At 43.2% G+C, this 21,961-nt stretch overlaps 2 protein-coding genes across 4 annotated transcripts; one reads left to right on the top strand and one right to left on the bottom strand.

Moving 5' to 3' along the window:
• Positions 1–2,893: 2,893 nt before the first annotated feature.
• wu:fi75a02 lies at positions 2,894–16,751 on the bottom strand. Of its 3 annotated transcripts, none has more exons than XM_042058909.1 (10): positions 15,949–16,749; positions 14,946–15,299; positions 14,794–14,854; positions 14,257–14,592; positions 11,788–13,885; positions 11,434–11,493; positions 10,548–10,749; positions 10,041–10,174; positions 6,815–6,886; positions 2,894–6,338 (listed from the first exon to the last, which is right to left on the bottom strand). In XM_042058909.1, the coding sequence occupies exons 2-10, from the start codon at positions 15,288–15,290 to the stop codon at positions 6,077–6,079; spliced, it is 3,570 nt and encodes a 1,189-aa protein (XP_041914843.1). In that variant the 5' UTR covers positions 15,291–15,299; positions 15,949–16,749; the 3' UTR covers positions 2,894–6,076. The 3 variants fall into 3 exon arrangements, with proteins under 3 accessions (XP_041914843.1, XP_041914844.1, XP_041914845.1); XM_042058910.1 differs by lacking the exon at positions 15,949–16,749 and adding an exon at positions 15,829–15,934; XM_042058911.1 differs by lacking the exon at positions 11,434–11,493 and having other exon boundaries at positions 15,949–16,751.
• Positions 16,752–17,081: 330 nt separating this feature from the next.
• LOC121679861 (vesicle-associated membrane protein 714-like) lies at positions 17,082–19,246 on the top strand. The gene is made up of 3 exons (XM_042058913.1): positions 17,082–17,377; positions 18,419–18,553; positions 18,684–19,246. Exons 1-3 carry the CDS (start codon positions 17,375–17,377, stop codon positions 18,897–18,899), a joined length of 354 nt encoding a protein of 117 aa, XP_041914847.1. The 5' UTR covers positions 17,082–17,374; the 3' UTR covers positions 18,900–19,246.
• Positions 19,247–21,961: the final 2,715 nt, after the last annotated feature.

Raw genomic sequence — 21,961 nt, 5'->3', positions numbered from 1 at the left:
TACTGGGGCAAACTGTTGAAGAGTCCTGATCCAAACAGACAACACAGCGATGGTGGCGTACATCAACCGCCAGGGTGGCCTGTGCTCTCCGCAGCTCTGTTGTTGTGGACACTCAAGCATTTGTTGCCACTATGTGCAATGCTTTTGCCTGGTGCACAGAATACCGACCCAGACCTATTGTTCAACCCACACCAGTCAGAGTGGCGTGGCACCTGAACCCTATGGTGTTGTTTTGGTGCAGCACAGGTCAACCTGTTTGCATTGAGAAACACTGCCTACTGCGAGCTGTGGTTCTCGATTAACAACTCTGCCCCACCGCTAGTGCTGGATGTGTTGGCGCAAATGCTCCTGTACGCCTTTCCCCCATTTATGCTCATCCCCGCACTGCTGGATAAAGTATGCTCGGATGTCCACTCCGTAATCACTCACTGGCTGAAACAGCTATGGATGTCAGATCTCAGGTCGATGTTTCACGGCCAGCCATGTCAGATGCCAGTGCGCAGGGACGTCCTGATAGGCGCAGGGGTCAATATGGCACCTAAAGGCCGAGAGCTGGCATCTTAACAGCCAGGCTCTTGAATGGGCAAGACTTGGCTACAAGGTTTGGCATGATCTCACACCCCTACATTCCACTTCTAAAAGAAACAGAAAACAAAATAAAGGTATTCTGACAGGACTTTTCAAACTGATATGAACACTGAGACCAATGGCAATAATAAATATGAAAAAATATGCAAACATTGTTTATTTACCAGGAGCTTCGGCTCGTTAAAATAGAACCCTGAATGTGTATGTCTGTGCGTGCGTGTGTGTCTGCATGTAGTTGTGAGAGTTAGTGTATATGGTCTGTGTGTGTGTATCTGCATGGGGTGTGAGAGTTAGTGTGCATATTGTGTGTGTGTGTGTGTGTGTGTGTGTGTGTGTGTGTGCAGACACACACGCACGCACAGACATACACATTCAAGGTTTCTTCCTTGGTAAGGGAGTTTTTCCTTGCCCCTGTTGCTCTTGGGTGCTCCTTGTTGGTGCCCCCCTCCCCCACCTTTCTTATGCAGCCCTTGCCACTTAATCTACTAAACCCCTCTTCTACTGCACTTTTTACCCCCCCCCCCCCCCCCCCCCACCCAATAAATGCACAAATAGGCTGACACCAGACATAATTTCTTACTTCCAGTAACTATATGCATGTGACAATAAACTTCCTTGTATCCTTGTATCAGGGTTCAGGGTTCTATTTTAACGAGCCGATGCTCCTGGTAAATAAACAACATACAGACACAAACACACACACAGACATACACACTCACACACACACAGATATACACACTCACACACACAGATACACACTCTCACACACACACAGATATACACACTCAGACACACACACAGACATACACACTCACACATACACATATATATATATATGTGCAATGTGAAGTCCCCTTGAGTGTGTATGTCTGTGTGTGTGCGTTTGTGTCTGTGTACGTGTGTGTGTATGTCTGTGTGTGTGTCTGAGTGTGTATATCTGTGTGTGTGAGTGTATATCTGTGTGTGTGAGTGTATTTGTGTGTGTGTGAGTGTGTATCTATGTGTGTGAGTGTGTATGTCTGTGTGTGTGTTTGTGTCTGTGTGTGTGTGAGTGTGTATGTCTGAGTGTGTATATCTGTGTATGTGAGTGTATATCTCTGTGTGTGTGTATGTGTGTGTGTGTGTGTGTGACTGTGTGTGTGTGTGAGTGTGTTTGTCTGTGTGTGTGTTTGTGTCTGTGTGTGTGTGAGTGTGTATGTCTGTGTATGTAAGTGTATACCTGTGTGTTTGTGTATGTCTGTGTGTATGTGTATCTGTGTGTGTGAGTGTGTATATTTGTGTGTGTGTGAGTGTGTATGTGTGTGTGCATGTGTGTGTGTGAGAATATGTGTGTGTGTGTGTATGTCTGTGAGTGTGTGTGACTATGTGTATGTGTGTGAGTGTGTATATCTGTGTGTATGTGTGTGTGAGTATGTATGTGTGTGTGTATCTGTGTGTGAGTGTGTGTATATGTCTCTGTATGTGTGTATGTATGAGTGTATGTGTGTGTGTGTTTGTAGGTGTAGAAGTATGTGTGCATCTAGATACAACATTCTATCCCACCGGTCACTATTGTGACCGTTAACATGTTTACTCATTCTGCAAACACACCAAAGACATTTGAATAATTATAAATGTATATATCATAACTAGACACCTTAAAGACCATGTGTACAAAAAATATTTGTCCTATGTTTATTTTAATATACTTTAAAAACCTTTTATTTGGGAGCTGTGAGGCAGTCATCCTCTTCTCAAGGTGCAACCAGGAAGTAAACAGCTCTGGTCATGTGACAATTTACTCAAAACATTTGACACTGCACACATTTCATTGAAACACTCTATTGTTTCAATATTTACTGAAAGAGTATTGGGATATTCCCTAGTTACAGTTTTAGAGTCTTATAAGTACATATTTTTTTTTCCGTCACAATTGTGACCGATAGGGCGAAATGGGTTAAATGGTTGAGTGACCTGAAGGCCCTCTCAGTGAACCCTGCCTGCCTGTATGTTCTGTGTTGTGGGTGATTCAAAAGTTGTCTTACATCTGAACCCATTATACCAACCTAAGGTGTTGAACTCAGCCCTTAGGAGTTGTCATCGAGCTGCCCGAAACCTCAGGTGTAAACTCCTGAAAGCCCACTCCACTAGAAGCTTGGCTGACCCTTCAAGTTCAGAATCCTTTCTTTTTGGAGTTGTATAGTCTACCCTTATAACTTAGCATAACATTTGTCTCTCATTTATCCATTTTTCAGTTAGATTACCTAACTAAGCATAAAGAAAAAAAAACTCACTGTGAGAAGGAAAAAATGACACAAATCTAGGCAAATGTCAACACTATTTTTATTCATAAAATATATATTCAAATCAAAGTCACAACCATTTAACTTTACTTGTTTTAGTGTTGGTCTCTCAGTTGATAACCAAAATAAAAACTTTCACTGTGCATAATTTCTAATACTGTGAGGGAAATGAGAGTTAAGGATCAACAGAACTCAGGGATCAATGTCATTGTACTTCCCCCCCACCCCCTATCAAAAGAATGGGAATCCCAAAGTCACTTTTCACGACCAGTGTAGGCTATACAATACTTTCTGTTACAGCATAAAGGATTGGGGTGTTGGTGTGGCAAGGGGAAAAAGACATTCACATCACACACTGTGTACACAGGAGAAATAAAAATCACATGTTTGCCAATAATTTTCCCCACACAGGGGGGCAGACAGTGAGACTACACTCTCAAAAGGGTCTGGCTCTTTGGGGGAGGGTTAAGTGCAGGCCTTGGCCACAGTTACATAGTGACTACGGTTATAGGTCTAGACTACGAGGGAAAACAATAAAAATGGCAGTCCTTAAAGAGTGCTTATAAAATCAGAGAAATAAAAAAAGATACAGACAAAACATCCAAACAAAACATCAGAAATCTTCACATTTTAAGTGTATGATTTTGAGAACTGAAACTGCATTTTTTGTACTCTTAAAACATTATAACACAATGTGTGTGCCAATTAATTCCAGTATTTCATAAAAACGGGTTTAAAAATAAATGTACAAAATCTTTTGGACAAACCTGTCTACTGGCAGCCACTTTATGTGATCTGAGAAAAAAAAAAAAAAAAAAAACACCACTAAGCTGTATATGTGATAAGCCATAGCTCATCTTAGCCTGTTCCAAGTATACTGAAAGTACACTGATTTTCTTTTAGTATACTTGATGAACATCATCCTTGTTGCCACATTCGCCTCCTTCAGAGAGCCAAATGAATCTTTATACAAGTAGTTCACCAGTTGAGCCACTTAGCAGCTTGAGGCAAAACTGAGGACAACGGATTTTTTTTTGCTGGCTTTAACATTTTTTTCCCCCAAAGATGATGTTAATAATAAGAAATATCCCAAAAAGGTAAGCAGGTATTTGCCATTGGTCTGCCTAATAATGTAATACACCCAAGAACTATCTGTTATGGCCCCAGAGCAAAAGAGAGCCGTTTCTGAATGACAAAGAAAGCTGTGAATTCATAAATTACTATCTGTACGGACCATACTTATTGCACATATAAAACAAGAAGTTATCAATGCCTAGTAGGGATCTAGTAGCAGCCTCACATCTTCCTGCCTATAATGGCCTGAATCGGTACCCATATTAAAAAATGATCTAAAATGTTATCATTAATATCTAGCCTTATGTGTGTGTATATGTGTGTGTGTAATAATGACTGAGGGACATAGCAGCTTTTATGGAATAAAGCAGGACATGAAAGGACATGCAACCAGGATGAGAAAACTGAAACAATTCCATGTTTCATCTTATGCCACTGGAAACAGTGGGCAGAGGCAAAGTGAATAGGGAATAAATACTAACAACAGCCCACAGCCCTCCCTGGTCTTGTTTTGAAGAGGTATTTGAATTTCGGCAAAAGCAGGACCACTCTCCGCCCCACCTACTCAAATTCATAGACGTAGAGAATAGTAAACCAGAACAAAAAACAATGTAGAAAAAAAATCCACACAAAAACAAACATTGCATACTTCACCAAACTAAAGCGGATTGTAAGAGAAAACAAAGCACCACAATAGAGCTGTATACATGGGGGCAAAATACTAGAAATACCAACAAAGTAAAGTCCAAACTCTGGAGAGGATACTGCTCTCAGAGCTTGATATTGTGAACGTGAGCACAGGTAGGTCCACAAACTGAGAGACATGATTTCTTCAGCATTTCTTAATGGAAATCACTATTCGTCAGCTATTCACTATTTCAATAGCAAAACATTAAAACCTAAATCAAGATTGCTGGGAAAAAAAGAGATACGCCACATTCCAAGTTAAACTGACAACATCTGAAACTGAATGAGTAACGAAACGTGTGTGCTAGCAGACCCCATCACCCAGCGGATGACAAATACTGACTCTGCAGCATGCAGAGTGTTGCCCTTAAGAGTTGTGACGAGAGGCCATCTTGGTGGCTCCATACATTTATGTATACTTGAAAGTCTAGTACTGGACACAGATTAATAAAATGTTTTTCCTTATATGGGAAACTGTATGGTCAGAGAGCCCTTGACTGAGCTTTCTTTATGATCCAGAGTTATAAAAGGCGTACATTTAAGTCCTGTAATGGATGCCACAGACTAGATTTCCTTAAAATACACAAACAAACAAACACACACTCTCACACACAGAGAGAAAGGCAACAACCTATAGCAGCCAGGATGTAGAGTAAGAAAGGACCGAAGTAAACGACAAAAGAAATTACAGTGGTCTTCTAGGGTACAGTTTGTGGTATCAGGCAACATCTAGAAAAAGAAAGTTTCCATGGAGCGGAACAATCCTTTTTTCTATAATAATAATAATAATACTTCTGATAAGACAATGCATGTCCCATCATAATCTATGAGAAAAGAGACAGGGGGATCAAATAGGCTAAGGTGTCATGGTCAAGGGGTGAAAGTGCTAAGGTTTTCCCTCATAGATGTGCTTGGGTTGCTTACACACATACAGGCTCTATTAGGTTCTACGAGAGAATGTGCATATTGGGTCTCTGTGTTGTGTCTGTGGGTGGGGCGGGCGGTTCTAGAGGGGTTTCCCTCTCATTCACAGTCATAATTGACTGATGTTCAGTTTAGCTTGGTTTCACTAAAGCGTGTGTGCTCTGTGGAGGTAGATCTTTATATACCACCGACACACAATAGTCAAACCAGCAGCACAACCGACTATTGTCCTGTCTAACTGTTGGTTGATGAAAGGCTACTGTCGGTGTGGGTTTGATCCACACTTTTGGACGCTCTAGAGCAGAAAACATCTCCATTCTGGGGTGAACTAAGACAATGACCAGCCATGTTTGCCTGACCCTGTAAAAGGACCCAGCTATCAGTGACAGTATTGGCACTGTTAGGTTATCATCGTCATACCTTTGGTACTGTCCAAACAGTTTAACACACATCTGAGAGAAGACTACAAATGGGGACTTCAGATCATGATTAGGACTTTCACCCACTTATGTTACAAGTGCTTAGACCTCCAGGCCTTCGCGCGAGAAATAGTCCTCCAGCTCGCTCAGCCTCTCAATCAGCATGACATCAAGGTCAGTGTCGTCGCCTCGCCCTCTTCGGGCCCTTCCCTTTATGCGGATTGGGCCCACATTGGGCCTGGCCTTGCGCTTCCGCGGTAATGTGAAATCGGGAAAGTCCAACACACGCTTGCGCTTCTGGTGGCCAATGCACACCAGGGCCCCATTTTTCTCCTTCGGCTCCTCGAAGATCGTCTCAAGACTCCTGAGAGACAAACATTTTTACAAAATCACTCAATAGTCGTTTTTACACTGAGATCGCGCAACATTCACAGGAAGAGGAGACGTCTTTATGCCTCATCGTGTGTCTAAAAAGGAGGTGAAAAATTGCCAGAAAAATGGCCGCGACAAGCCGGCATATTGAGGAGCCAGGAGGCAGGACCAAATAGTCCGCATCGGAGTAAAAGGGGCTCATGACTCTGTAGACAAGTCATTTTATTTTCATGTCTATGCAGGCAACATGAAAAAAACATATACATGCTTTTATCAAAAGTAACGTACAGTTCAGTTAAGGTATTCATTTTGACAATGTGGGTACCCTGGTTTACCATTTGATATCCAGGGACTCTGGAATTATTTGGAAATATATTATTTATACCAAACAATAGAGCATGGTTTCAATTCATATTTTGAGTTTCATTAAACCCTATGGTTAACTCTGAGTAGAAATCACAGACTGACCTGTTGGGAGTTGGTGATTTATAGTTCTTGTTTGTGTAGATCTCCTCAAGGCTGAATTCCTTTTTCTTCAATCTGATGGACAAAAACAATGATGACAACATGACAGCTGTCCAGACTAAATCTTTCAGCAAGTTAGATGAGGAATCAATAGGAACACTATGGTTCACAAAGATCTAGAATATCATAGAACTAGCGTTTCACCCATCTCTGGGTTCCCTCACACAGGGCTTCATCTAACCTCATGCCCTTGCCCTTGTATGGCTCACACACTGGGCACCCCTCTGATGGCCTCTCAGCAAGCTATCCCACCTCTTGACCCCATGGATAGTGGATGGAGAGAGCAGTCACCCCAGCATTTAGCCTGAATCTACAGAGTGTACTCATATGGCTCACACACTGGGCATGCCACACACTGGGCATGCCACCCATGGCCAACTCAAACTCACCACATACTGTACATTCAGGTGCAAGGCTGCAAGGTAACAGCTTTTTTTTCCTTTTGCTACATGATGTGGCACCGCTACTTGTGTTGCTACTTGTATATGTGGCACAGGGTATTGTACTAATATATTATTAGATACTATAGGTGTGTACGCTTAAAATATATATATATATATATATATATATATATATATATATATATATATATATATATATATATATATATATATATATATATATATATAATATATACACTATAAAGAACTCTGTTTGAACCTTTAAACTGCTTTAAACGTTCAGGTGGTCTTGTGCGTTCTATAGTGTCTATAGTTTGAAAGTATAGTATTAGGCAACTCATTCTTTCAGAATAAACCACATTATTTAAATATGTCACCGGTGAAGTCAGAGGCAAGCTGCAGCTCAAATTCTCATATATTTGAGAGCAATACAGTTGGTTTCTATTTGTCTTTGTACATACTGTAAATAAAACAAATATGGAGTTACTGAGTTTGTTTTTGTTTCAGTTGTGTATTTTAGCTAGGTTGTAGCCAGCTAGCTCGCAATGTTATATAACTGTGTAGCCTGGCTACATTATGCTAATGTTTACAGCAAGGCAGATGAATGAACAGAATAGTCAGAAAAATAACTGTAGTAGGCTACCAAATAAACTCCCCCCAAAGTGAACTGGTAAAATGTAGCCAAGCCAGCTGCCATGACTCAGAACTCTATCTGAGTTTTGAGATAACTTTTGCCCTCAAAGAACAATATAGCACCTTAATAATATTAATTTAATAATTGACCGTTTTTATCAGCTTCCCCTATTCTAAAGAGCAGCAACTGCCACTGGCAGTGCACTCATGTAGTGAATATATCAATATCAATAGAACCTTTAGATATCATAAAACAATACTGAATGTTTAACATTAACATTTCTAATGAAAGAGAATAACACAACTTGGTGTTAAAAAATAAAATACATTTTGAGGTGTGGGGCGGAAGCTGCACTGAATACAACAGGAAAGCCCTGCAGCGCATAGTGAACACAGCTGGAAGGATCATTGGTGCTTCACTCCCCTCCCTGAAGGACATTTACACCACCCACCTCACCCGCAAGGCGACCAAAATTGTGAGTGATGCAAGTCACCCCGCTCACAATCTGTTTGATCTACTGCCCTCTGGGAAGAGGTACAGAAGCCTGCGCTCCCGCACTACCAGACTCACCAACAGCTTCATACACCAAGCTGTAAGGATGCTGAACTCTCTCCCTCCTCTCCCCCCTCCACCCTCAGCTACATAACATCCTGGACATTGGACCCACAATGGCCGCCTGCACTACTCCACTTGCACACTTGTACACTTTACAACTTGGTGTTGTTGTCCTGAAAACACAACACTTCTGCTGCTCTTACATAACTTGCACCACTATGCCACTTTCTTTATTACTTAGGTCAAACAGAACTACCCAAGCCTTTTATTGGCCTGACTTTGCACTAGTATTTTATTGACTGTCTATGCACAATTTCAACCAAATTTTGCTGCTCTTATTTTTTCATTATTATATGTGCCCTCTTATTTACTTACTTTTTTGTTTACTTGAATGTTATGTTTGTCTGTGGACTTAAATTGGAAAAATATGTCTTGTCTTCACCGTGGGATAGTGAGAAACGTAATTTCGATCTCTTTGTATGTCTGGAACATGTGAAGAAATTGACAATAAAGCTGACTTTGACTTTGACTTTGACTTTGAGGTGTTGTAAAATGCTCAGAGGAATAAAGGGAAAAGAAAAACATTCTGACATTGACACTACTAGTGCAAGAGAATAACACAATTTAGTGTTAAAAATACACTCATAAAATAACTCTGAATCCATGCATTAAATCTGGATTCATGATATCATGATTACAATTTCTAGCCTGGATGCCAGCCGAACTTAGCCCCACCCACAACATTTGAGGTCAGGAAGTTCGGTCTGGACTTTCCCGTTGTGGAGCAACTATACCCGAACCAGAGCGGTTCGGACCAGAAGAACTCCTGAAAGTTTTGTTCAGAGCTAAAAATGCAACTGTGTTTGACAGAGGACAAATGTAGGTATGGTACGATGTCTTTGTAAATTACATTTAATTACAAAGTATTTCATTCATCCTGGTTCTCCCTAACAAAACGCTGTTGCTAGAAGGTAGACACTTAGATTTCAGCATCGCATCTGTTGTAGAAGATATTGACAGTGCAATATCTTTAAAAAGACGACCAGAAAACAATGTTAAAGCAACACCAAAGAGTTTTTTGTACCTTAAAATAATGTTTCCAAAATCGTTTCAGTGGTTCATCAACTTGTAACAGGGTGAACGGCACTTCTGCATTCGCTCCGCAGCCCTCTATCGGCTATAACCGCACTATGTTTGCCAGATCGGGTAGCGGATCTGTAGTTCGATGGAATGAGACATAAGAAACTACAAATTTGACTTGCGTTTGATGTCGCAATATATCGTACTTTCATAAATCATGCAACATATTCTACCTTGTCTGTGGACATCGTTATTTGCAAAGCCGGTGCTGGATAAACAAATAGCGTGCGTGCGACAGAGGGAACGTTCTTTGGTGTTGCTTTAAGGCGATTATGGAGAAGAAGGATGATTTGGGTGTTCTTCCTACAGGATTCACCCCCCTGTATCGGTTGAAGCACGCCCCATAATCACATCCCAATGGAGCAGTATCAGAGGTCAGGCTATACAATTTCAGTATAAAAACTAGAAACAATGTGGAATTTTCGAGGTAACAGCTCACCTCTTTGGTTTGGGAAGACCCATAGGGGTGAGGTTGTTGTCTGGCTTCGGGACAGTCTTGCGGATGCGTATCTGGGATACCCTCTTAGACCGCAGGCCTGGCTGAGCCCCAACGTTCCCATCATACAACCCCACCTTCAAGTGAAAACACCACATCAAAATTAGGACTATCCTATTCCACAGTGTCACCTTCTTGAACATGTTTCTTTTAAATACACAAAAATGGCACTTCACTGAAACAGGTAAAAATGAAGACACCTTCATTTCCACCTACGCTATACATCTACAATCATTTATTTCTGAAGACAAACTTTAAAAAATGTGTAGCACAATGCCTGGACAGTACTGTGAAAGTACAGTAGTGTGACCAAGTTACCAAAGAACTGAGCATTTTACCCTGGCATTGCTTCGAGTAGATGTAACACTTCTTTCTTCTTTGCTAGACTTAGCAGAGCTACCATCTATACCCCATAACCCATAGCCTTGCATACGAATGCAAGTGACACACCTCTCTGGATGGCTTGTGGTTGTGCAGGCCTGGGTACTTGACGTTGGCACTAACTTTGGCAAAGTTGGGCACGGGCTCGGTGGGCACGCTGTCCAGGCGGTGGGCCTTGGGGCTAGGGGAGTGGCGTGGTGGGATGTCCAGGCTCCGCTCAGGGGTGAGCCTGGCTTTGTTACGCCTCGGGGATGGAGATGAAGCAGGCCTTCTGTCCAGGAGATGCAAGCAGAGAAGAGCAATGAGGATGTGACCGACACCACATATCCATTTACATTGTGTCCATGCAAACAGACTGTGGTGAATTGATGCAAAATGCATTGAGAATATTAATTATGGAGTTGAAAATACACTTGTTTGCCAAAATTTGACATCAGAGACAATTTGTGTCGTCACTGATATTGACATTGTAGCCCATCACTCTTGCTGAGATTGACAGCAGGTTAAAGTGCATTTTTTCAAGTAGTCCCTGCCTTGACAGCGGAGAGCAGTAAGGATTAGTTTGGGAGTGTGAGGACTTGTGTGCTGATGGAAATCCCTGGTTGACTGGATTTTCACTCACCTGTCAATCTATAACCTGTCAATAAATCTATTGATTTTGCTTCAGATTTCACGTTCTCATCACATCACTGTTTGGACTGATTTTGTCCACAACAGGACAAGCTTCTTAAACCTAATAATAGTGTTCCAATTCATCTTCTGATTCTCTCCTAACTGAAGAATTTTGAATTGTACTTTTAGACAGCATATGGCACATATTTCTATCAAGATATGTGCATAGACTACATTGTACCAGTATTTCAAATTCCAGTATTTGATCTCTACTCTTGCACTAAGGCAGGGAGGGACCCAGAGATTTGCATCAGATTACTGTGCGGCTGGGAGGTTTGCCCACCGTGCTGTGGCTCTCGTCCTGCGCGTAGACGTAGCCTCTTGACAGGATCGATGTGCATAGCTAGCAATGCAAAAAGAGGATCAGCAGGACAGAAAATAACTTCCTGTGACAACAGCAATGAATGAGTAATCATACCCATTATAATATAGTTCTTATCAAGCCTCAATCGCTCAATAGATGCTTATACTTACATAGCAAGCATAAATATATCAAAAAAGATAACTTGGTCATATACTTATGTACAGAAACCTATATACATATATTTATCATTAAAATGGCCTTTGCCTAAAAAGTCTATTTAGGAAATAATGCTTTTAACTTTCCTTTTTTGGGGGTAGCAATGTGCAATCTCACCTGTGGTCATTGCTAAGACCAGGCGGGGCTGAGTAGTCAGCGAGTGGTCTGAGGGGAGGGTACTTGTCCCGGTACAGGGCGATGCGGCTGACAATGGTGGTGACCGCGGCCGGTGAGAGCTGCATGAAGGCCGAGAGGCGCCTGTGCCTGATCCAGAGGCGGAAGTGTCCCGGGGAGGAGATGGCCAGCACCGTCTGAATGCCGCCCTTTGCAAAGCCCCCCTGGCTGAGCAGGGACGGGGGCGACTGAGCAGCCGTGCGGAAGAGCTGCGACAGGCTCGGCTGGTGGCACGCGTTGGCGCTCCCCAGGAGGAGCTGGTTCGAGGAGGAGATGGTGCTCCGGCCGAGCGTGGTGACCGTGCTGGGCTTCAGACCGCGGCCTGTCACGCTGGTGGCCAGCGGCGGCGAGAGCGAGTCGCTGAGGCTGACCAGGGGCTGCAGCTGGCAGAGCGGGTTGGTCCCATGGTCAGGGAGCCCAGCCCGCTTGAGCAGGGAGCGTCGGCGCGAGGACGGCTCCTTTTCCCAGTGGTTCTTCAGCTTGGAGCTCAGCGAGCGCTGCAGATTGCCAAACCGGCAGAACCCACTCGAACTGGCCGAGAGCAGAGTCTCGTCTGAGGAGCAGTCACCGGACACCAGCCGGCTGGCCGTCTCTGATAACTGATCCAAGACCGTCTGGCTGTCCCCAGATTTGGCCTTAATCCCAAGGAACAGGGGCTTCGAGGAGCCGTTTTTGGGCGTGGACAGTTTATGGTGGGCGTTCACAACACTAGTCGAGTGAAATGGTAACAGAGTCTGTTTCGTACCTCTGTTACCAAGCTTGGCCTCCACACACAGAGAGACTGAGTGACTATTTAAAGTGCGTTGGGGAACCAGGGCAACAGCAGTTCCAGTCAGCCCTCGAATTGGGGATTTCAATTCAATATAAGAAACTGTAGGCGATTTGGGGCTGTCGTTATCATTATTTACGGTTAAGGACAGGGAATCTACAGCAGCATCAACAACCTGCTTGCGCTGTTCAGCCCCTGAGCTTTGCATTCTGCCTGAGGAGCCCTCGAGACGAGGCTGTCCATCGCACCGCCCGCTGGAGTCCGCCTCTCGCCTCTGGGGTCCTTTTTGTTGAGTGGAGGAGTCGTGCGAAGTAGACGAAGAAGAAAAAGAAGAAGAAGAAGAAGAAATGGCAGTAGTGGGAAACAAACTCGTCTTCTCAGTCTTTTTCTGTCTCTTTTTGCGCTCGGGTTTCTCTACCTCCACTGAGGAGTCACAGTGAGACTTGGGGCTAAGAATTGAGGCTGGCTTGAATGACCTAGACCCCTGGGATGGTTGTGCTTTCGTCTGCCCAAACGGCAACGCGTGCTTGGCCCTGCTTTCCCCAATGACTGTGATGGAATGCACTGAGGTAGGAGGTCCGCCTATCGGGCTCAGTTTGATAGGTTGCTGGACCGCACAGAGGAGACCCTCCCTCCTGTCCAACCTCCGCTCGTCTCCTGACTTCTCTGCGGGGATTTGGACACTGATGGAAGGCACCTGAAGTGGCGTGGCGATGCGTAAACTATGAGAATCCACGCCAGGCTGCTTGATGCCACACTTCTCGGGCACTTTGCTCTCCATGCCTTCGGAAGTCTGTGACGTGGACAATAGTGAGCGCTGAGGTCCCCAGCCAGTGCTGCCGTCAGTGCTGGCCAGAACAGTGTCCACTAACAGGCTCAGGGCATTCTGCCCGTTCTCCACTTCCAGCTCCGTGTCGGCGTCTTCAAAGTCTGACACTGGGGAATAGTTGCCCTGTAGGCATCGCTCTGGCTGGCCTCCAAGAGACAAAGAGCCTCCCAGAGGGGATACTCTAAGAGACGGTGGTGCTGCCGCCATCCCCAACCCTAGGCTACAAAAATTGTCTTTGCCTAGGCTCTGAACACTTGAGTGTTGTCTCCGCTGGACAGGGCTGAGGCTGGTGGGGGACAAGATGGCTGCCTTCCATGAGCACACTGGCTCTGAAGTCTTTTCAGTCTTTTCAGGTGGAGGCACATGACAAACAGGATGGGGCCTTTGAGGAAAGCTCCTGGTCATTGTTAAATCCTCTTCTTTCACCATGGGTTGATATCTCCCTGCAATTCACGACACATTTTAAAAATGTGATTTCAGTTACAGTTATTACAATGTTGGTACCATTTGAAATCATTCAGCCATCTGGAACTTCCTACCCGTTACTGCTTGACCATACGTGAAACAGATGTTAATTTTCTTTCCATGAGAATCCATCAAGGCTATTTATTTTTATAGAATTGAAATACACTTCACCCTTTCTCTACATAACTGTTCATGCACAGTCAAGCTGTTCAAGCAGTCAAAGTAAAATCTCGTCACACAACTCAATACATATAAGTGACAACAGCATTAGAATATACTACACAAGATCCAACTATAAGGCGGGTAATTTGCCTGGCTAAACTACCCTTCTGACAGAAAACCATCTTACCATGTCTAGGTGATAGTGCCAGGGCCATTGGAGGGGGACTGAGCGGCGAAGTGGAGCCTGGACCTCTTCCGAGCTGCCCGAGCCTGCTGTGAAGCAGCGCCAGGCTGCTGCCGTGTCCGGTGCTCTGCTCACACAGCTGGTCCATGCGGTGTTCGAGGACCTCCAGACGCTGGCTCAGGGAGCCCAGCGCGCCCGACAGCAGGCTCTTCATCTCGGTCTGGTGGGCCGTCAGGAACCGCTCCAAGGCACCAAGCTGCTCGCCTGCGGAACCCGTCTGGGGAGCCGAGGGGCATGGGGGAGAGGGGTTCCAAACGGGTGGACCTTGTGGCGTGCCCTCTGTGTCAGAATGAAAACAGAAGGTGAGTAACTGATCAAATGTTGACGTTACCAAGCTAGACTCAAAAGACTTTACCAAGCTAGACTGAAAAGGTCTCACAGTTAATTAATATGATTTATTTTTTAGGACAATTTACAACTGCACCATGTATTGAAATAAAGACTACGCATAACTTGGTGGGAAAAAAGTCCTTCCATTACCTTCTTCAGTAAAACTGGCCTGTGATCTACTTTTGCCGACCTGTCTATAAGTGACAAAAACCTGCAAGAGACGAGGAAACGCTGATAATGAAACAGCAATCCTGCACAGATCATATATGTAAAGATTATTTCCTTCACACTCAATTCCTTACCCTGGAATCTGGTTCCCTTTCTGTTTGTCTCCCAGGAGGTCTGTTGGCATCCACGCTGCTGCCACTCATGCAAGCACCCTTTCCGCTGTGGCTCACCTGCGGGGCAACACAGTGCTTCTTCGGAGAGAACATGGCTTGGTGGCCCTGCCCTCCCTCTACTACCTGCAAGCAGGGCTTAGCCTCCAGATTCCAGTGCAACTCGGCTGCTTTGGATTTCCCATCCGCGCCCACTTCCCTGCGGGCCACAGCCAATCGGTCTTGGCAGAGGGGAGGGCCTGCCGGACACTGTCCAGAGGTGGAGACGGGCCCCGGCTGAGGGGCCCTGGGGTCAGTGGACAGCATCATATCCACCGACTATTGGAGAGGAGTAAATACAAAATTTAACTCAACTCAAAATGGACCTGCAAGTAAAATACATCACTGTAAACAAGGAACTGACGAATGAGCTTCGATTGGATATCTCACCTTGTTAAATTGTTGTGGTACTATCATTACCCCATGCAATAAATTATTTGTGACATTAGGGAAGGCTTGGATTCAACAGAGCGTCATATAATCAAGCACACTTCAAAGCTGCCGACGTGCGATGACAACAAAACCAACCAAATATAACCCCATCTAAACAAATAGTCTACATAAGACGATCGAATAACACCAATAACTATTCTTCCACTGTATTCTTTCTAGACACCATCGACGTTATGAAATAAGGGATTAAATCATTAGAATAAAGTAGCCTATTCCACGTGCGCAAGCAAGCCACCTATTTTGGACTACTGGGCATTTTGTTTTTACGCAAATAGCGAACAATGAAAACACCGGCTGTTTAGATATCTATTACCGCATCCTTACAAGGCTAATACGATGGAGTTGTATTGCTTACCTAAATGTTGTGTCGTGTGTGTTGTGCAGAAACGGGGCGTAGAGGAAGGCCACTACAAATACCCTGTCGATAACTTAACGTTCTTTCGCCGGTAATTTAAATGAAAACAGGACTGTTTACCTGAACACGCAGTCCCGTCCACCGCTGTTACCTCAACAGCAAGCTGGATAAGGGAATGTCGGTATTCGTTCAAAGTGTAATTTCTTGCAACTCCATCCCGATGTCCCGTCAGAAGAGAGAAATTCTATCTAAAGCTTACTGAGGTTGCTTCCGGCGCAGACACACCATCCATGACCCAGATTGAAAAGGAGTTGGAATATGAAAGGAGTAAAACAAGTGCGACTGATAAACCAAGGCAGTGGATGTCACATTATGAAATACAATGTTTTAATGACTAACTAAGAAAAACAATTGCGCAGCCAAACTGTTTATACTTCACAGCAAACAAACAAACTAGCTAGCTTAGTGACGACAAGTATTGTAGGCTATGTGTGCACGGCATCTGCTTCCGTTCTGTATTGCAGGGGAGTGACTGATCTTACCATTGGCTCCACTGAAGTTATACCACTATTCCATTGGTGAATTTGCGTGTAGCATTATGGGAAATCTAACGATACATTGAAGTATGATTGCCATCTACAATGTAGCGTAGTGGAATAAGGCTTATAATGCCGATTAAAAATTGGACACAAAAGAGCCAAATGTGACTTTTACGCACGCTCACCTACAACATGGATTTGCGGAATCCACAGAGTATATGACCTTTGTAAAGCATGTCATTCCCAAACGGGAAGTTCCAAGCCATGTTTTGTGTTTTCTTTCGTTATAACCTCGATAGGTATTACTCTCCCGAGACAGATGTCATTGTATAGTAAAAGAGTAGTTGAATGTGTTAAACGCGATAGCATACTTTGAATTGAACTAAGATGGGGGGGGGGGGTCCTGCCCCGTTTTGTCTTTATCTTTATTGTTAACTCTACTGCCCTCCGTTGGCAGCCTGATGTAACACTGTAGCGCTCATATGCTTGGAGAAGCCCCGGCCTGCAAGTAGCCTGGTGCTGCATGCGGGTGGACACAGGCTGCAGCTTGCTGATCGGGGCTGGGCTCAATGTGGGCGAACGGGGAATGACGTGCTGATTTAGGGCTGAGCTTAACATTGCGCTCCGCCCCACATTAAGCCCAGCCCCGATCAGCAAGCTGCAGCCAGGGTACTCGTAGATAGGCCAACGGGGAATGAGATGTTGATCTTGGGCTGAGCTCAACGTTGCGCTCCGCCACCACATTGAGACCAGCCCCGATCTGCAAGCTGCAGCCAGGGGTACATGAATTGTTGTGCCCATCTGATCTTATCTCACCTGTCCTTCAATTCAAGGCAATCTGGTGTAAGCTACGAACATGCGCGTTCCAAGTCCAGTGGAAGACTCGACGCAAAAAAGTTAATCTGACGTTGTTCGTATTAAACAACTTCTATGTTTTTAAACTAGGCTATTGTTAATCATTCTTCAGATTTCCATTTTTGGATCCAGTCGGGGGGAAAAAAAGGAAAATGGTAAGAACTATGAGTGGCAATGACAGATCTGAGTTGAGGTTGCTTTGTTCTTTCGTTTTCACACATGAACGTTCATTAATAAGATATTCTACCTACCATCTATTTGGGTGTTATTGAACGACATTCTTTGTAAAGTATTGATTGCATGAAAACGTCTATATCACCTAGTGTGGAAGTTTCTGTTAACATTACTTTTGACGCCACAACTTGCTTGAATTTCCCCTCATCCGCTGCTGTCTAACCCTCGACTAGGCTATGTATTATAGCCTACTCTGCGAGAATAGCAGAATAGGCTACACTACGTTTACGGATAATCAAAAAGGTCTGTCTCGACACAAAACTCCGGTTATTTAACACCCGAAGGAAAACGTCTAGTTTTTTCGACTCGAAGTGAAAACTGCATCACGAAAACGAACGCACAAGTTTCACTAGAAAAGTCTCAGAAATCAATACCATTTGGGCTAAAAGCACGCGTTGTTTCCCATTGCAAACTGGTGTCAAATAAAATATTGTGTGATCAAGAACAAGGTTCTTGTTATTCATTTATTCCTAAGCATTGAAATAGAAAGTAAAATAACACGCGCCTGAACCAAACCGCATAACGTAACGTAATATAGCCAGAGAGCGTTAGCTTATAGGCCTACAGGCAAAATGCCTGCAGAACTTTGGTTGTGCTTGTTCAAGCAGCACTAAGTTTTTGTGTAAACCAGCGAGCTTACAACTGGCATGAAAAACCCTTATTAACACCACCCAGAGTCTCATTGTGAGAAACTTGGATGCCGAGTGGTGTCTTTTGGCAAGGTCATGCGAATGCTTTTTTCTTTCTTTTTTTTGCTGTGTATTCCTAACCAGAACAAATAACTTCATATTAGTCTACAGTAGGCTACATATCCTGTATGACTGGTGTGAATGACCTTTCACAGAATCAAAATGAATTTGAACAGGATGTCAAAAGTAGTTGTTTGATAAAAGCATAGTCTATCTCAGAAAGTGGCTAAATATGTTTACAGTGTTGTTTTTATACTTGATTCTGCCCCATAGACTGATAAACTACAGCAAGTCCAACAGGATGTGGAGGAGGTGAAAGTGCTTATGGTGGAGAATGTCAATAAAGCTGATGAACGTGGGGACAAGCTAACCGATCTGGATGAACGTGCTGCGAAACTTCTCAACAGTGTGAGTGTCAACTCTCTCCCTCCTTTCCTTACTTCAGTGTTATTCTTTCTTTCTATTGAGTTACCTCAGTTAGTTCTCACTGTGGGAGGCATCTTCATCCATATCTCATGTTACCCAATCTGTTTTCTAGAGCCATAGCTTCCACAAGCAGTCAAAGAAAGTCCTAGTCAAGCAGAAAAGGGAGAATCTGAAGGGCAAGATTGGAATCATAGCCATTGTGGTGGTACTGTTCCTGATAATCATCATAGTGGCCATTGTCATGCTCAGTACCTCAGACGGAGGCCCTACAACCGCATCCAACAATGCCATCACTCCCATGCCAACTGAATCAAGTGGACGTAACTAAACAGCTCAGAGGAGCTGTGCTGGTAAAGACTGGTAAAGGGAAGATGCTGCTCTATTTGACACAATTTATCTGTGTCGTGGGAGCAGATATATTCCCTTGTGTTTTCTTGGGAGTCTCATGCTGTTATATGTAAACATGGCCTTAACGGATCTGAGCTCGGGGGAGATTTTTGTTATCCATCCTCGATGGTGACCTTACTCAGAAGGTCAGTGTGAGGACAAGTACACCATCTTGAACCAGTGTGTATTTACCCAACAACAAAGGTGACACACTTTATAATACTCACTTAAAAAGACATTCTATGGAGCCTCTAAGGGGACACATTTTTTGTGCGAACACAAAAAAAACACATGAAGGGTTCAGATGCAAAAGCCTCTAAATGCCACCTACGTCAAAAATGAGATAAAGATGGTGAGTGAATGCTCTCCTCACATAGTATACGTTAATCAAATAATTTAACTTCAAAACACATCAAATAACACTCTCTTCCTGGTCTGAAATATCGATTTCTATGCAAAAACCTATAGGAACCGGATTTTAAATGCTCATTTAAAAGAAATGTGGTCAGACGGATTTAGAGGGTTTTGCATCTGAACTCTTCACATGTTTGGTAAGCATGTGAGAGTTTCTGGTGTGCACCAGAAATTTACAAAATAATCTTTTTGCCCGTATCTTCTTGGGGGCTGTGAATTTCTGGTGAGCACAAGAAAGTTCTGGTGCGCACCAGAAACTCCAAAACAATTTTTTCCCCCACATGTCCCTTTAGGGGCTCCGTGACTGTGACTTGCACAAAATAGAGCACTGGTACTGAGCGCCCAAGTTTAATGATTAAATTGTGATATTAGTGCCCAAGTTTAATGATTAAATAGTGTTGGTTCCCCTTCAGCAGGGGAGTTTTTAACACTCTAAGATTCTAAAATTCCATGTTGAATTCAAGTCTGATATACTTAAGGGCATCATTTTCAACATTCCTGTCACACCGGTGTGATGGTACTGGCTGAAGCAAGTCTATGTAATGTGGTGCAAAGCCCAAATGTATACAGGGATACAGCCTTCTCATTCGAGTAATAGGACTGTGGGTGCATTAGCATATTGAAATGCATTAATACAAGTTTGGGTGTGGATATGATCTGTGGAATCTACGGTACTCTTATGTTTTTATGTATTTTAATGTATTATATATGTACACAACAGGACAAGGATGACATGACAGGTTTTTGAGCATGGTATATCCTCATTTAATGGATAGTTAAGCAAAGCAATATTCTTAATCTATTGTCCCCAGATAACAAGAGGCTGGCGGACCACTGTCGGTCCATTGGGGGCATAGCTGGCGGTCCGCTGGCATTTTGCTTATCGGTTCTCTGGCGGTCCGCTGGCGGGTTGCAGACAAATTGGCCAATAATTGTCACTATTGGTCTAAAATCTTTTTCATTTGTTCAGTTATACTCCATATATCATTTTATTAACTTTTCTTAATATTCATGACAAGTTAAATTTAAAGAGATTGTGGTCCAACGGTGGACTACATACAAGTGGGCATGCCACCAGCGGCATATCACCAGCGGTCCGCTATCTGCCAATCTGATTTTGCTTTCTGGGTCCTTATGACCATTCTTGTCTTGGGTCTTGTAGCCTACTAGGACATCTTCTGGTGAATACAAAGCTATCTCATTGTGAGCAAAAGTCATTGTCCATTCTTGAAACTGAGGTTATGTTGGCATTTGCATGTGCCAATTCTTGGTAGGCTACGTTCAGACTGCAGGCAAAAGTGGCCCGAATCTGATTTTTTGGGGGGTCAAGTGACCAGGTCAGAAGAAGTGTGAACACCCAAATCTCACCCAGATCTGATTTTTTCCAATCAGATTTAGACCTCTTCCTTATGTGGTCCTGAATCATACCCAGGCCTGGTCAGTTTTTTTGTCAATGTGGCCGCAGTGTGAACAACCAAGGCGGACTTGATGCAACTTTTATGTCAATCTACATCGACATTTGTCACAATTACAGTATGCTCCGGTAGGAGTTAGCTGATGTCATTGTTCTTTTGCACATGCGGGTCAATTCGGAACTGCAAACAGTTCACACTGGAATCTGATATAGGCCACATTTTAAAAGGTAATGTGAACAGCCAAACAAAAAATCGGACCTGAGCAAAAAATCTGAATTGAGCATTAAGACTTGCGGTGTGAATGTAGCCTTAGTCTAACTTTGCCGAAAGAAATTCATTACGAGTTTGAGCTCTCTATTACAAACAGGAAGTGAAAGTAAAAGCTAATGTAAACAGTGTCTGAGGCTATAAAACAGGTTACCATTCCACTATGTTTAATGGGTTTCACTTTCCAGTCTGAGATTTATTTCTCAACCATGACAAGGCAGATTATTTCTGCAAAGGATTTGTTTATCTTGTGTCCTTAACACTACTGGAATTGGACGGGTTCTCATTCACACAGCCTGTAATTGATACATGCATATCCTTGCAGTCAAGTTGAATGTGGAGTTTTTTTTATTACTCTAAAGATGGTGATATGTAGTCTTTATCGTCCTATTAAGCACTCTTGGTAGTGATACCAAGATGTGTATGTGAGGGCTTTGTCAGATCACTTTGTTTCTGTTTCCAGATGTTAATGTGTAATGGCTCTGTCCTATAGTCTGTTATAAATTAAACTCTGGTGAACTTACAACCTTGAAAATATGTGTGTTCTCTATTTTTGAGCTCTTAGCTCTTTTTTTTAGTTTTTTTAGAATCATAAATCAAATTAGCACACAAACACAAAAAATACAGTGATAAATAGTCATTTATTATCTCATTTCAATTTGTGTCTGAATAGAATAGAAATTCCATACAACAAAAATAACCCTAAAACAATGTTAAAATTACAAATGAACGCTGTCCTAAATATAAATTTAGTTCTTACTAAAGCCTTCCCTGCATACCCTATAACTGCAGATTTCTGAGGATGGAACAGTGGTTGAATGTATCATGTCACACAATGTACACTTGTTTGACATTAAGACAACAGTTCTTTTTATGCCCCTTATAGTTGAAATGCTACAGAGGTATG

This window comes from Alosa sapidissima, chromosome 13, assembly GCF_018492685.1.
Source record: "Alosa sapidissima isolate fAloSap1 chromosome 13, fAloSap1.pri, whole genome shotgun sequence".
In the NCBI taxonomy this organism is placed as follows: Eukaryota; Metazoa; Chordata; class Actinopteri; order Clupeiformes; family Clupeidae; genus Alosa; species Alosa sapidissima.
Note: the sequence above shows the minus strand (reverse complement) of the source record. Positions and strands in the feature narration are given on the sequence as shown.